The sequence below is a fragment of the Dysidea avara genome, chromosome 3 (assembly GCF_963678975.1).
Source record: "Dysidea avara chromosome 3, odDysAvar1.4, whole genome shotgun sequence".
Lineage (NCBI taxonomy): Eukaryota > Metazoa > Porifera > Demospongiae > Dictyoceratida > Dysideidae > Dysidea > Dysidea avara.
Window position 1 is genome coordinate 20,426,710 of NC_089274.1, and position 16,713 is coordinate 20,443,422.

The following is a 16,713-nucleotide window of genomic DNA, read 5'->3' on the forward strand; positions in this document are numbered from 1 at the left end:
AAACTCAGTAATGATTAAACTGAGATGGCGTATAATACCGAACGCACGGCAAGGAAATAGACCCTATCTCTTACATGGTCCTTCGAGCCGACGACCTACGGATCGATTTCATTTAAGATTAACTGTCAGGATCTCGTCAACCCGGACATACTACTCGTATCTCACCATTATTATTAACCCACCACAAGAAATCCTTGGTACCGGGCATGGTACCCTGGAAGGCGAGTAATTGATTGTGTCATAGAACTCCTTGTTGCATAGGCGGCGGAAAGGGGGGGCTAGGGGCTAAAGCCCCCCCTCGATCTGCTGAGGCAGAATGATATCACACCGAAATTATCTTTCTTGGAGTGGGGCTGAAAACCGTGATAAAGATCGAGATACTCTAATAGAGCAGTCACTCTAATAAAGTAGTCAGTGTGTAGCGAGCTATGTAAGGATTTTTATGTAGTTTATCAGCAGCTAGAAATGGTAGCTGGTGAGGTGGAAAGCTCTTGTCAGTTGGTTGTGGCCTTTTTTTTTTTTTTTTTTTTTTTTTTTTTTTTTTGGTCTCACCAAACTATAGAAATAAGTCTGGGTCAGCTCAGCGGAGCCCCCCCTCATATCAACTACTTCCTCCGCCGCTGCCTTGTTGTGTGTTGCGGTGTGTTGTTACCCGTGTAGGAAGTCTGCTCAGTTTGGTGTACGTTAATTGGATTGGACGAAGCGGAAGTCCTGGCAGTTACCCACGGACACGCCGAAACCTCATTGAACGCGACAATAAGTGAGTTAAGTAATTAAGGCACGGTATGTCTGAAGGATTGAGTAGAAGGAGAAAGATTCGGGTTTTACTCTTTTCACCACCTTTCATAACCCTTGCGTAATATTAAGCTCAAAAGCATCCAGACTTCCTACTGTAGTTGTTGCTCTCTCTCTTCGACTTTAGGGCACGTATCTAGTAGTTGCCGCGAGTAGTCGACTTTAGGGGATGCGTCCAGTAGTTTCCGCGAGTAGTCGACTTTAGGGGAAGTGTCCAGTAGTTGCCACGCCGGAGTAGTAGACTTTAGGGGAAGCGTCTAGTAGTGTTAGCGTTAGGGTTAGGGTTCAGCTTTGGTTTCTTCTTCACCTTTAGGGTTAGGTTCTTCTTACTATATACAGCTTATTTCGTTAGTCACATTTATAAGATACAAAAGAAGGGAATCAAGGGAGCTAGCAGCGGTAGCATAATCGGTAGCACACTGGACCATCACACTGGGATCCTGGGTTCGATCCCTCTTCAATACTGCACTTTTTTTCTTCGCCTTTTTGGTTCGCCGTTATTTTTCTAAGTTCTGTAGGGTTATGAAATAGGGTGAAAAGAGTGATACCCAGAAAGATTCGTGGCGGACATAGGGGTCTGCTACACGTATGGTTCATGAGATATATGAAGCCATAGAATCCACAGATGAGAGATTCCATTGTAACTAAGCTAGAACAATGTAAGATATCACCTGAAGAGAAACTGGAGATTATCAGACAGCAGGATGATGAAATACTGGAGTTGGTAGGAGATGAAGAAGTGGAACATGAGATCGATGAAGCTGATACCCTTAGTGGAAGGGTGTGTAGAGCCATAATTGATGCCACTCGTGCAATCGAAGTAAAATTGGTCCCAACCTCATCGCAAGTAACTGTAAGCAATCCCACTACAACTGCTGAGACGAGTGCCCCCTCCACCGAAGCCTCCACAGTAGCTGCTGCTACGACCAGTGCAGCAACTGAAACCCCCACAGGTGCTGCTGCTGCTGCTGCTGCTGCTGCTGCTGCTGCTGCTGCTGCTGCTGCTGCTGCTGCTGCTGCTGCTGCTACAACCAGTGCGACAGTTCCTGAAGTTTCTGAGACTACACCAGTATCAGTATTGACAGATACTACTACACCAGGTACAGTTTCCACATCCAGTACTGCTCCTCCAGCACCAGTACTCACAATGCCAACGTCATCTTCGACAACCGGATTGCCGGTCATCCCTCCACCAATCTTCAGTACGCCTGTACTTCACTCAGGGACAAGAGCGACGTTGGCTTCAGTGGTGTCATCTGATGTTTCAAGCCCGCTTCACTCCACTGCTTTAAGTGTTGGTCCTTTGCCCATGGTGAAACTACCCAAACTAACTTTAAAGAAGTTTAATGGTGACCTCACGAAGTGGACACCTTTCTGGGACTCCTATGAATCCTCCATACATAGCAACCCCAGTTTGTCCAACATTGATAAATTTGTCTGCCTTAATTCACTGTTGGAAGGCCCAGCATCAGAATCGGTGGCGGGATTAAGGATCACGGCGGCCAATTACAACGAAGCAGTATCTATTCTCCAGGGTAGATTCGGTGACATAGATCAAATCGTGGGTAAACACATGGAGGCACTACTTTCCCTGGAAGTAGTTACTTCACAGTACAACTTGAAGGCATTACGTCGCTTGCACGATCAAGTAGAGTCACAGGTGAGGGATCTCAGAGCCCTTGGCATTGCAGCCAACTCCTATGGTAGTTTGTTGTCACCCGTAATTTTGAAGAAGCTTCCCCAAGAACTACGCCTAATTGTGAGTCGAGAAGTAAGAGAAGGAAGATGGAATTTAGATGAACTGATGAGACTGATTGATGTGGAAATTAAGGCCAGGGAATGTGCTTCTAACATGTCCAATGCAAGCACTGACGGTAACCGTCTACCCAAGGCTCAAGGCAAGAGCCTGCCTACTAACACTGCGCTGTATTCAAGTGAATCCCCTGTTCCTAAGTGCTCTTACTGTAGACAACAACACTCCTCCATTTCATGTAGAACGGTAACCGATCCAAATGAGCGTAAGCAAATTTTGAGGAAGGCGGGAAGGTGTTTTGTGTGTCTCAGAAGACACCACACAAGCCGTGATTGTCGCTCTACTTTAAGATGCACGGGCTGTGGAGGGAGGCATCATACTAGTATTTGTAATGGACGAATGATGCAGGATGGAGCTAGATCCCAGACCATTAGGCAGAATCAAGGTACTGGTGGTATTCCAACTACTATTCAACCTCAGATGCTGCAAACCCAGGACGCACCCAACACTGGTGGAATGGTTCCCAGCAGACATGGGGCCAAGTACATTTGAAAGTACTTAAGTAAAGTACAAGTACTTTTGAATTTTCCAAGTATAAGTACAAGTACTCTGGCAACAATCAAGAGAGTATTTAAGTAAAGTACAAGTACATGCTGGAAGTACTCAAGTAAAGTACAAGATACACTTATTCAGTGTATTGTAGTATGTAAGTGTACCTAGTGGGGTTGGTACTTTCAGGTTTTTGTCAACTATTTACTCTCTTAAACACTTAAAATGCACTAACTTTAGCAGCAGCATTGTTTTTATTTGCCAGAATTCTATGACATCATTAATCGTGGCTACATGATACATAGTAAGGTTAGGGAAGGCACTAGAAGAATTGTACAATGCACCTTCATGCAATTTTGTAATGTACCCACTGTGTACAAACTACGTACAATGTTTGCAGTACTTAAGTACTCAAGTACATACAAGTATTTAGCAAAGTACTTGAGTATAAGTACAAGTACACTGGGGAAATTAAGGAAGTATTTAAGTAAAGTACAAGTACTTTCAAATCTGTACTTCAAGTGTACTTAAGTATAAGTACTCATGTACTTGGCCCCATGTCTGGTTCCCAGTATGCCAACTACCACTGCTGCATTTCAGAGTAGTACTACTAAGGTGCCAGTGTTGTTGCAGACAGCACAAGTGTCTGTCTTCAAGCCCTGTGAGCCAACTATATCAATGAACATACGGGCAATATTTGATAGCGGAAGCCAACGATCTTATATAAGTGAGAGGGTGAAACATTCCCTCTCATTAAACACGCTATATTCAGAAACCATGTTAATCAAGACCTTTGGGTCTGAGAGGGGCAATAGACAATTGTGTGATGCTGTGTCAGTGGGGATCAACCTGCGAGCTGGGGGGAGTATGAACTTATTGTTTTTAGCTATACCGTTTATTTGTGAACCGTTGTGTGGCCAAACAATATCATGTGTAACAGAGCGATATGAGTATCTTGCTAACCTAGATTATGCAGACTACTCATGTGATGGTGATCAATTAGAAGTAGACATGTTGATTGGTGCTGACAATTATTGGAAATTGGTCACTGGCAAGCTGATTAATAGAGGTGATGGTCCTACTGCAGTTCATACAAGACTTGGATGGGTATTGTCTGGACCAGTTGAAGGCTTGCTATCTCAGAATACATCATGTAACCTTGTGTCGACTCATACTTTGAAGGTGGATGGCTATGTGCCACAGGAGTCTGAGCGTAGTTTGGACAGAACTCTCAAGTCCTTTTGGGACTTGGAGTCACTTGGCATAAGGGAAGGTGAGGTGGATGTGTACGAACAGTTCCAGAAGGAGATATGTTTTAAGAATGGGAGATATGAAGTTAACCTGCCGTGGAAGGAGGCAACTCCCACCTTACCATCCCACTATGAATTATCCCTGAAGAGACTTACCGGATTGCTTAGACGCTTGAGACAGTCTCCAGACATACTCCGACGTTATGATGATGTGATCAAGGAACAGCTTGCTGCTGGAATTGTGGAAGTTGTGAAGGATGAAGGGTCTCAGAGTAAGTTGACCCATTACTTACCGCATCACCCAGTAATCAGAGAGGATAAGTTGACAATGAAGGTCCGGGTGGTTTATGATGCCTCGGCCAAAACCCAAGGTCCATCTCTTAATGATTGCTTGTATGCGGGGCCCAAGTTTGACCAATGTATTTTGGACATACTACTTAGACTCAGGTCACACAAAGTAGCACTGGTGGCCGACATAGAAAAGGCCTTTCTAGAAATCTCAGTTGCGCCATGTGATAGAGATGTACTATGGTTTCTCTGGATTGATGACGTACACAAGAAGGTATCAGAAGTCTTGACACTAAGGTTTGCCCGAGTTGTCTTTGGAGTGTCGTCAAGCCCATTCCTTTTGAATGCCACTATCAGACATCATGTAGAGAAATACAAGGATATCGAACCATCATTTGTTGAAACCTTTAGTCGTTCTATTTATGTAGATGATGTCAGCTTCGGAGCAGCAGATGATGATAGTGCCTTTGACCTCTATGCCAAGGCTAAGAAGATACTACTTGATGGAGGTTTCAATTTGTGTAAGTTCGTGAGCAATTCTGAGGGACTACAGCAACGCATAGAGTCAATCGAGGGTGGGCAAACTGCCTGAGAATGTAAAGGAGAATGTGAATCCGTAGTTAATGAAGACAAGACCTACACCAAGGAGGTCTTGGGTGGAAAGCAAGGGAACGATGTAGAGCAGAGAACACTGGGTGTAAAGTGGAATTTTGTACAAGATCACTTAGTATTTGGTCTTAGTGAGCTGGCAATTCTTGTAAGAAGCGTCGAAGCTACTAAGCGACAGATAGTCAGTGTGGCTAGCAAGTTTTATGACCCTTTAGGATTTGTATCACCCATCACCATACAGTTCAAAATGTTGTTCAGAGACTTGTGTGTGGGTAGGTTTGGATGGGATGAGCCATTGGCGGGAGAGCTTCTCAACAAGTGGAAGGCTATAACTTCACGTTTTGACAGTGTCACATTGTCCATACCCCGATGTTATTGTTGGAGTTCTAGGCAAGCTTCTCAACAGTACAGTCTCATTGGATTCTGCGATGCATCATCACGAGCGTACGCTGCAGTAGTGTACACAAGGGTTGAAACTGGAGTGGGAAATTCAGTTGAATTTGTGACCGCTAAGACAAGAGTCTCCCCAGTTAAGGCACAAACAATCCCTAGACTGGAGTTGCTGTCAGCACTTCTCCTTGCTAAGTTGATAAGTAGTGTGTCCTCTGCACTTGAACAAGAGATGGAATTTAACACTCTGTTTTGTTTTACAGACTCGAAGGTGGCGTTGTGCTGGATCAGAGGACTCGAGAAGGACTGGAAACCATTCGTCCAAAACCAGGTCAACGAGATACGGAAGCTAGTACCAATTGAATGTTGGCATCATTGCCCTGGTAAAGAGAATCCTGCAGACATACCATCGAGAAGGACAACGCCTTCGGAGTTGAACAGGAACGTGTTGTGGAGGCACGGCCCAAGTTGGCTGGTTAACTTGACCGATGTACCAGAGGAAGAGACAGTCATGTCCGATACATGTTTGGAGGAGCTCAAGGCTAACCAATCCAGTGCTTCACACTCCTTGCTGAGTACAAGTGAGTTAGTTAGTTAATTTGAAGCAAGTTGTGGATTGTGAGAAGTTTAGTAGACTAAGGAGATTGTTGCGTGTCACTGCTTATGTGTTGAGATTTGTGGGGATATTGAAGAGTAAGATAGGCAGACGCCAGATGGTAGAATGTTCGGAGTTGAGCTCAGCGGAGATAGCTGAAGCAGAATCCAGGTGGCTTTTGACAGCACAGCATGAACTAATTACGGATAAGGCATTTCCCATGTGGAAAAGGCAGTTTGGTCTTTACTTGGACGATAAGCAGTTGTGGAGATGTGGAGGTAGATTAGAGAATGCGGACCTCCCAATGACTACAAGACATCCTGTGTTATTACCGAAGCATCACCCCTTGACAGTTTTGGTGATAAAGGAAGCGCATGAACGAATCATGTATAATGGAGTCAAGGAAACTCTTGCTGAGGTTAGGTCAAGGTATTGGATCGTTCAAGGGAGGCAGGTTGTGCGTCAGTTGTTATCCAGGTGTGTGATTTTCCGGCGATACGAGGGTCTGCCTCAGCGTGCTCCACAGCCTCCGCCGTTACCGCAATTCAGAATGAAGGATGATCCAACATTTACATATGTTGGTATAGATTTTGCAGGGCCACTATATGTGAAAACCCAAGGACTAGTTGTGGAGAGGAAGGTATGGATATGTTTATATACATGCTGTGTGGTGCGAGCAGTGCATCTAGACATAGTACCGGATTTATCAGCCAATGCCTTTCTTCGATGTTTTAGACAGTTTACCTCAAGGAGGGGATTCCCTCGTAAGGTTGTATCAGACAATGGGAAAACGTTCAAGTCGTCAGCCAAGGCTATTCAAGCAGTGCTAACACACCCAGATGTGAAGCAGTACAGCAGCCTGGTCGGGTTGCAGTGGCAGTTTAATCTGGAGAAGGCTCCCTGGTGGGGTGGAATGTTCGAGCGAATGGTGAAATCTACTAAGAGGTGCCTCAGAAAGGCAATTGGAAGAGCCAAATTGACTTACGATGAGCTCTTGACCATCCTCACTGAAGTGGAGATGATATTGAATTCCCAACCTCTGTCGTACATGACCAGTGATGACGTTGAAGAACCTCTTACCCCTTCACATTTGATCCTGGGGCGAAGAGTGATCAATCTGCCAACACATTATGAACATAATGATGAAGACTTCACCGTTTCCCAAGATGTGTTGAGCAGGAGAATGCAACATTTCCATAAGATTTTGGATCCGGCACTTCTGGAAGAGGTGGCAAAGAGAATACCTCTTGTCATTAAGAGACTGTCACCGCTACGGCAAGGGAGGTGATGTTAAGGAAGAACTTTGTCCTGGGGATGTAGTAGTACTGTATGATGATAGCAGTCGAAGAGGATTTTGGAAGCTAGATAAAGTGGAAACGTTGATAAAGGGCGTTGATGGACAAGTGAGAGGGGCTGTAGTGCGTATCCCATCTAGAGAAGGAAAGACTACCACCCTCAGACATCCTGTGAACCAACTCTATCCATTAGAGATTAGTTGTACTGAAAATCTAGACGGTAGAAATGAAGCTCCTAAAGTTGTTAGCTCAATTGAACCACCAGCAATGCCAGTTGATACAGTATCCACTGAACCTACGATTTGTCGACCCAGAAGAGCAGCCGCTCAACTAGCAAGAGATTGGATGCAGGCTATGCTCCATGATGAACAGTAAGCTGAGTCTTATTATTTTGTTGTATGATTTATTTCTTTTTGTACCTTGTTGACCTTGTCTTTCACATGGTCAACAGGGGGAGCATGATGTAATACAGAAGTTTTCAAGTCGCTTGCGAAAACGTAGAACAGAAACGTGATCGTACACGTGACCCGTGATTCAAATATCTCGAACTAGCAAGGATTCTAGTTCAGTTCCCCAGCAAAATTTTATGTGTACTGTATGATAATCTTTGAATGATAGGCGAAATACACAAACGTTCATCAAAAATCATTTTAAGTCCTCACGTGAAATACACACGTGATCACGTTTGTGTTTACCTTTTCGCAAGTAACTTGAAAACTTCTGTATGTGTATCACGTGTGTGTGTGTGTGTGTGTCATGTGATCTACCACGTTTTGTCAGTAATGATTAAAGATGGCATATAATACTGAACGCACGGCAAGGAAATAGACCCTATCTCCTACACTAATCTTCTCGTTCAAGCAATCTGTAATTAAACAAAGGCGTGGTGCCGGGCGTTATATAGAATTACACGTACGGTAAAGTCATCAGCACAAACAGGCGTACTTATTATACGGTTGTGCCTTCATTCACAGGCGGATCTATCCCCGCTTAGTTCATGTCTCTAGGCCTCGTAGTTTTCTCAAACATTATTATTTAGGCTGTTGATATTTAGCCGGTCACTGCAATTTTAAAAAAAAAACTTAGAAAAAATCGTGATACAAAAAGGTTTAAGAAACGAAGAAAAAAGTGTGACATGACCTAGACTCAAACCCACACATCCAGGTTTAGAGTACCAACGTTCCACCGCTGCTTTCTGGCTAAGCCTCTTGTTTTTGTACTATTTAAACATAGATATACTAACCCCAGGTAAATGTTACACATATAAAAAAATTTTTTTTCCCGGGCTGGATATAATGCCCTTTCCTACCACCCCCAGCACAAGAGGCAAACGTGTTGGACAAGAACTGAAAAGCGGGACATCTAAAAGTCCCTAGGGTCCTTTGTTAGGCCCATTTCCAGGGAAGCATCTGATGATCTAAACGAGAGGGAGCGGCTTCCATGGATGCACATCGTCGCTAACCTCAACAGGGAGAAAGACAGGGTACAGCGAATCCACGCCAAAGTACTACTGTACGATAAAGCACCACGTTTGGAAAGGAGCTCAGCAAGCCGGTGATAAAATGTGATGGCTTCCCTCCCCAGTTGTGACAAACACCAATGGAGTAAAGGATGCAAACTCCACCTCACGGACACGGTCACCATACTCCCTCTTCATGATGCCTATACACAGATGGTATCGAAACATTGCGGTAGCTTTGTGCGTTTGGGTGAAAAACCCTTACATCGAAAAAGGCACTTTGCCGCCGCCCCCAAAATCCGCGTGCATGAATGTCAGCCCATAGATACTAAATACATAATGGATTGGAAACGCAATACATTTTACGGTTACGGGCTCGATACGGTCACGTGATGACATTTACGGGGCACAGCAGCATTTTCAATAGGCACAATACATTTTGTCGAATTCGCCCAGAGTTTTCTCGAAAACAGGTGTCTTTTTTAATTCGTTCATCCTTTTTTTAGCACTCTCGAAGGTATGAACTTTTCTTTAGTATAGCATGTATCGCTAGACTTGTTTTCACAAAGCCAGGAAAACCCCCACAGCCACTACCGTCATGTAGCCATTCTTTCGCTTCGCTTACGGAAAGTAACTGCTGTACAGTGCTAAAAATAATTATTTTGTATTCATTACGATGTGGCGAAACTGTTCAGCACTTCTAAAACTTCGTACGTAATACGCCCTATGCACTAAAACCCCCACAGTAGTTTTTGAACACAAATTTCGCGTTCCTTCCTTCACACCTTCGGTTGTACGAAACGACTAACCTTCAGTCACAAACCAATAAATAGCTGAATCATTTAGCAATGATTTAACGCTTTATAAAACCTGTAATAGTAGTCTCAGTGTTAAGAACAACTGCAGTTTGTACACTTGGTAACGTTGCCATAAATCACGTGACCGTATCGAGCCCGTAACCGTAAAATGTATTGCGTTTCCAATCCATTATGTATTTAGTATCTATGGTCAGCCCTACACTAGTCTCGCGGCGCCCGACCCTAAAAAAAGGTCGGGCGCCGCGAGACTAGCCCTACACATAAAATACTATATAGTCTAACCATACCAGTGAAGAAGAAACCAAAGCTGAACCCGACCCTAACGCTAACCTGACGTTTGCCTGTTAAACGTAATGATGACTTTCACTGCCTGTATGAAGGTAAGTTTTTGGGTGGGTTCGAGGCGAGCTATAGGGTTGGCCGGGACGCTCGTTTCGCTCGCTCCAACCCTAGCTCGCCTCGAACTCACCCAAAAACTTACCTTCATACAACTAGTGTGTTTGATACTAGAGTTATAGGTGACACTTCCCAACAAACCACCGGCTAAATAAATATTTGCACGGTGACCGGCTAAATATCCACTTCGTATTATTTACTAGACAGATGCTATAGCATCGAGGGGCGAGCCTGATCAATGTTAAGTAGTGATGCTCATGCATTATAATGGATTGAGATGATATTGCCACAAAAAATGAATAATTGCAAAGTACATAAAGCAATAATTGTACAAGTGTCATTTAATAAGCAGTACATTCATGACGCAACTTGTGATACGGAAGTAACTGTGTCCTTTGAATTAATGGTACACACCAGTACAAGTGCTGACAGCAACTGGTCTTCAAGGTTGATGCTGCTTGTGTGAGGCACTGCATACGCCAAGATCTGATTTAGAATATCATTGAAAATGGTGACTTTATATTCTTTGTTTTTGCCATCTTTGAGGATAACCCGTGCGACAGTTTTCTTCGGACATTTAGCCATCTTCATTTTAACGCTACACTTGCCACAGATTACAAGAATCCAGTCACCTTAGCATTGCAGTTTCTGCAGCTTGCATATGAGTCGTTGCTGATGATGGTTACCAGGTCTGCTGTAATAATTTTCAGACTTCCGGAGCCCATAAATATGCTTTCATCCGCAGTATCACCAATGTTATCTATGTGCTGAATTTCACTGTGCTCTCCAAGTGATATATATTTAGCACCATTAAAAGACCCGACTGTGACATTTAGAAGCTGGTGTGAATACTGTTCTTCTAAAACACCGACCTGTTGTTGCCACAAGACACCACGACATATATTTGTAGCATCAGCAAGTATGAAATCTTGCTTTTGCAGTGGCGTAAAATCAGGTGCTTGCAAATTGCTCTTCTCTTTGCTCGGGGGTTTCCCTATTCCGCCTGGCTCTGTACTGTTCCCTCCTTGTCCTCAATCTTTCTTCTCTTTCCATCTGCAATCTAATCCTGGCATGGTTCACCTTACGACTGAGCGATATTTAGAAATGGCATGATATTTCCGTGCACACACACCGTGGCATGGTTGACCTTATGAGCCATATTTAGAAATGGCGTGATATTTCCGTGCACATACTCCGTGGCATGGTTGACCGTACGAACCATATTTAGAAGTGGCATGATATTTTCGTGCGCGTACTCCGTGGCATGGTTCACCGTACGAGCGATATTTAGAATTTTCGTAGTTTTCCGTTTTAGATCGCGAATGGTTCACCGTACGAAATCTCTCGCTAGTGTGGGGCTCGCTCAGGCTCGCCCCAATTATTCATTCATTATCAATGACATAATTTTAACCGCATTTCGTATTATTCTTGTATAATTAGATTTTACAGCATATACAAGGGCAAAGTGACACAACGAAGGAGATACAAAAAGAAAAGGGTGTATAGTGATGGTCTGGTAGCAACCTGTGCTACCAGCCATAAGATTAATAACAATTAATTACTTACAAAACAGAAAACAAAAGCTTTACTTACAGAAAAAAAGGAAAAAGAAGCTAGCTACTTAAATTACTTATGTAAAATTACAGGAGCTATATAAGCACATTTATTAGAAGGACACAAATAAGAAAAAGTACAGGGATTATCAGGGTTGAAATGATGAATAAAATTGTTTCATTGGTGTTTGTAAATTATTTACCTGTTTGTTGAAACGAAAGGGTGCAATCAATTGGGGGTAGGGAGTTCCAGAGCCGAGTTAGTCTGTAAAAGTATGAATGGCGGGTAACATTGTTTAAGGCAAGTTTGTGTTCTAACTTGTTGAATGTTGATGACCAAGTAGGACCTGTAACAAATGTGATATAGTCGTGAATAATAAATTGTGTAGATGGTTACTTCAAAGATTTCAAGCAAAATACAATATCTAAAAGCTCTAAGATGTACATCAGTGGCAGTCTTTGGAGTTTAACTAGGCGATCAAAAGAAGAAGAGTGATAATCATTTAATATAAATTTTATAGATCTTCTTTGAATAATAAAAGTATGTCTTTTGATAGGTGAGGCCTCCAAACTGGTGAATAATAAGATACCTGTACTGTGACCTGACCAAGGTTAAATAGAGCTTTTTCATAGCCATAGGGTTGTGCGAACTACCAAAGGTCCATCGAAGTAAACCCAAAATTTTGTATGCTTTAGCAGTTATGTAAGAAATGTGAGAGGTCCATGTCAGGTCTGAAGATATAAGGACTCCTAGGTCCTTTTGTAATTGCTTTATAGGAATATCAGAACCATCTATATATAGGTGATACTGCATGAGCATGAAACTTACATTTAAAACTCAAGTAGTTCCTTTTATGGTGTTAAAGATTAAATCTGTATCATGACTCCACAGTGAAAGAAAGTCAAGATCTAACTGTAAGTGAATAGTATCTTCCTGCTGATTAATTCTCTTGAAAACTTTGGTGTTGTCAACAAATAAGAAACATTTAGAACTTTGAAGATAGAGAGGAAGGTCATTAATGTAAATTAAGAATGACAGGGGGTCATTTTATATGCATACATGCAGTTTATATAATGTACATTAAATTTGAAAATTTACAAGGTTTACCAAATTACAGTATATTGCATTTTGTTAAGCATGTGTGACAACATTTGGTGTGTTATTGGCTAACATATACGTATCATAGTTATAGCCTAAATTTCTGGAGGACAACTTTCACAGTATACATTTTTACATAGCAAAGAACTACATATAGGACTGTCCATACAAAAATTTGTCATAGGTACTGATAATACCTTCCTCTGGCTGCTCAAAAGGTTTAGTAAGTGGGTACATCTATACTCTAAGTAGTAATTTAGCTATGTTAGAAGTAGCTACTAATGCGGTACTGCAATATGTTTCCTGGACAATCAATTGACTGTGGGTGTTCTGTGTGACAAGTTGAAGTCGAAATCTCATGTAAAGAATTTTGTCAAGTTTTGGGTGTCAAAGTCTCACAACCATCAGTTGATGCAGTGTCCAAGATGTGAATAAAACTAAAAACTCAAACTTTCTGAGAAATTGAATCAAAGAAAAGGTCAGCCATGATTAAAAGGGACTCCCACCTTCGATGAACATGAACTTGCAAACTGACAATCATACATACGCAAGAAGAAATGCATGGTTTAAATTTAATCATCATTAATCAGAGACTATTATGATTACATTTTCCAAATGTTGGAGGCTTACAAGATGTAAGAAAACAAAACACTCTATGTCTTGAAAAAGAAACCTGCGAGTTTGTTCAGATTTCAAATGATAACTTAACCTAGTCAACAATAAGGTGAAACAGAAAAGGGCCAAAGAAAGGAAAAAAAATCTCTCCTACCCCAGGATTAGAACTGCAGGCCATCCAAGTCTAGTCAAGTGCCACACTCAGTCTCCTCCAGGAGGAATGAATTTTCTTCCTTTAAACCTAAGTATTTATTGTCATTAACACTTTACAGTGACATTTACATATGTCACACCACTCCATTCAATTGGTGTTCGGTTCCCTAGTGCAACTTAACAAGATAGTTCATGTGACTGTGGATTGTTTTCATTGGCATATGCCTGCAATGGAGTATAGCTTGAACCAGAAGCTTCATAAAAATCTAAAGTCTTGGGAGCCATGATTTGTCTAGACCTTTGGCCTCACCTTTGAGAGAAAATTACCAAATTTATTGTGTTTGCCGACTGCCAGACTGTGGAGACAGATGGTGCAGTGTTGAAGTTGTCATAAATGGCATCACTATATTATATACTTGTGCTGGCATATACCTAGTGACAATAAAGTGAAGGGCATGTGATTTTGTAGAAACTGTGACCAACACTAAACCAGTATGGGTATAGTTGTGTATGCTTTTTGTTGTTTTAGCAGCAGCAGCAGCAGCAGTAGCCCAGGTGGTAGGGCATCGACCTGGTGAAAAAGAGGTCCCAGGTTCGATGCTTGAGTAGGGTGTTGCTACTGCTGTTACCTTCAGCCAAAAGCTTTACCCCTATTGCTCCAGCAACCCAGCTGTAAACCAGGAACATATTGTGCAATTCAGGGCACAGCTGAAGAACAGCCTTGTCATCCCTGTAAATATAAATTTTTTAAAAAGCAGTTTGTTTCATTCATTATTAGCAGTGATTTTGTACTGAAACTAGACCAGTGATTCACTGGTTTGTACTGTTTTAGCAACAGCTTGTCAATCATTATTTGACCGAGTGGTTAATTAAGTAAAGTTAGTTGTGATCAACAAATAAATTACATTGCTAGTTAATACACGCTGCGCTTACATTAAAATCTGTATTAAATAAATGCCACGCTAGGTCTGGGTGTAAGACTATAATACCCTAGTAATAGCCTTGCACACATATACTGGTAGTTATACTATACCTTATGTGCATGGGGTGTTACCTCCTGGCGCCTAAAATTCTGGGTTCCAAAGTGTCTGTCATAGAGAAAAAGTTACAAGTGCCACAAGAAAATAGGTGAATGAAGCAGTTACTATAATTAATGGTTAAAATTGAAATAATTACTTAGCAAATATCTTTTGTATTAAGGCCGTGCAAAGTTACTTATATGTTTCTGGTCCTACCAATTCCCCAAAATTCACCAGGTGACCAGGCATGTTTTTTTCTTTTTTTGGTAACTTTTGATGTGGTATACACTACATCTGAGATAGCAGTACATGGAATTATAGGGAAAGATAAGCTAATGTATAATAAAAAAGTGTATACAAGACATGAAAATTTTTCAACAGATAAAAATTATTGTATGGTGATTGCACAATTTATTCAGTAAAAAATGACCAGGAAGGGAACCAGAAACATATAATTAACTTTTCATGGCATATACCTTACACTCGAACTGTTGGCCATGCCACCCACATGGATTTTCTCATGCATTGCAACCCAAAGTTGAATTCCAGGAGATGATATTATAAACAAAATTCATTTGACAGAGAGCAACTAGACAAAAGAGGGAAGTTGATTAGCAAAGGATGGAGATATAGTGACAAGTAACAAACAGATCAAATGATATAATAAATGATCTATAAAAGGGACACAAACATCTAATCCTGCATGCATTAGAGTAGTGATTATAATAGTGATTCAATTTTTGCATAACATAAAGCAGTAAAATGGCTATATATCTATTAATTTATTGCCTACAAAGCAGCTGTTTGAATTATCAGTTTACAAGTAAACAACTAAAACTAAATCAAAATTAATGCTGTAAAAGTTGCAGTGTCACAGTAGCTTTATTTCGCCCTTATCCACACCCTGTTTTAAAGAGCGAATTGTTTCATTTTCATCTGGCCCACAACCATCGAAGGTGATTACATATCCTCTAGATGAATAAGAAATGACTGTTCCCTTGTACCATCTCGTTGTTTGTTGATCATCTGAGTTATAGTACTCTACAGCTACTTGGAGACCAACAGCTTTCTTACCTGAAGGAACTCCCAATGCAGTTCTGCTTTCTGGGGCTTTGTGAGGTCGACGATTTCTCTTTTACTTTTTGGTTTTATATGAAATAGTAATTCCAACCTCTGAAGCAATTTGCAATACTGCCTGACGACGATCTTCTAGGTAGAAGTGTTCAACTAACGGTTTAAGTGAAACTGAGTCTGGTGTACTTTGCCTGTTAATTGACTCAACAGGATTGTTAGTGCCAGGTAGGTCATCCCATTCATCATCGTTTATAGAACTGAAGGCTTTGCTCAATTTCTGCAAAACTGCAGGACGTGTCCACCAGTCAGTCCATGTCTGTACCCTACTCCATCTTACTGTGTCTACTTCTCCTGAAGAAACATTACATAAGGGTGGTGGTAAACTTTCTGACAATTTTGTGAACAGTTCAGATCCTGATAGAACATTGAAGGCTAATTGTACTTTATCCTTTGATGGATTATCAGGTATTCGTTTTGCAACTGACATGAAAATTTGATACCCCAATCAGTGATGGGAGTAACGCGTTACGTAATATTATTACTTTTGTGGTAACTAAGTAATATAACGAAATATGCTATAAAAACGGGTAATATAACTCAAGTTACTTTACTTACAAATGTAACGCGTTACCTAAGTAATATAGTTACTGAAACGAGTCTAATATTACATAATATTATTACTACAAGTAACGAAGTTACTAATCTCGTTAGTTATCCTCTGAGTAACGCCTAGCCACAACGAAGTAACGAAGCCTACTAAATGAAGCTTATTCACCAGCTTCTTACTTGTAACCAAGATTTGCACATTGTCCAACACCGCAATCATGTCACATGATAAAGTGGTAGTTTCACACGTGACAGCTTAAGGCTGTGGACACAAAGTAATATAATATGTAATATTATTAGTTACTTTATTTTATGAGTAATATGTAACTGTAACTAAATAGTTCAGTTGCAAGTAATATGTAATATGTAACTAGTTACTTTTACAAAGTAACTTGCC

The 16,713-nt window shown here is 41.3% G+C and overlaps 2 protein-coding genes across 2 annotated transcripts; both read left to right on the plus strand.

Annotated features, from left to right (window-relative positions):
- Window positions 1-3,670: 3,670 nt before the first annotated feature.
- LOC136248393 (uncharacterized) lies at window positions 3,671-6,232 on the plus strand. The gene is made up of 2 exons (XM_066040176.1): window positions 3,671-5,210; window positions 5,256-6,232. The coding sequence occupies exons 1-2, from the start codon at window positions 3,671-3,673 to the stop codon at window positions 6,230-6,232; spliced, it is 2,517 nt and encodes an 838-aa protein (XP_065896248.1).
- A 115-nt stretch (window positions 6,233-6,347) lies between these two features.
- LOC136248394 (uncharacterized) lies at window positions 6,348-9,082 on the plus strand. The gene is made up of 3 exons (XM_066040177.1): window positions 6,348-7,513; window positions 7,572-7,895; window positions 8,926-9,082. The coding sequence occupies exons 1-3, from the start codon at window positions 6,348-6,350 to the stop codon at window positions 9,080-9,082; spliced, it is 1,647 nt and encodes a 548-aa protein (XP_065896249.1).
- The last annotated feature ends 7,631 nt before the right edge of the window (window positions 9,083-16,713 follow it).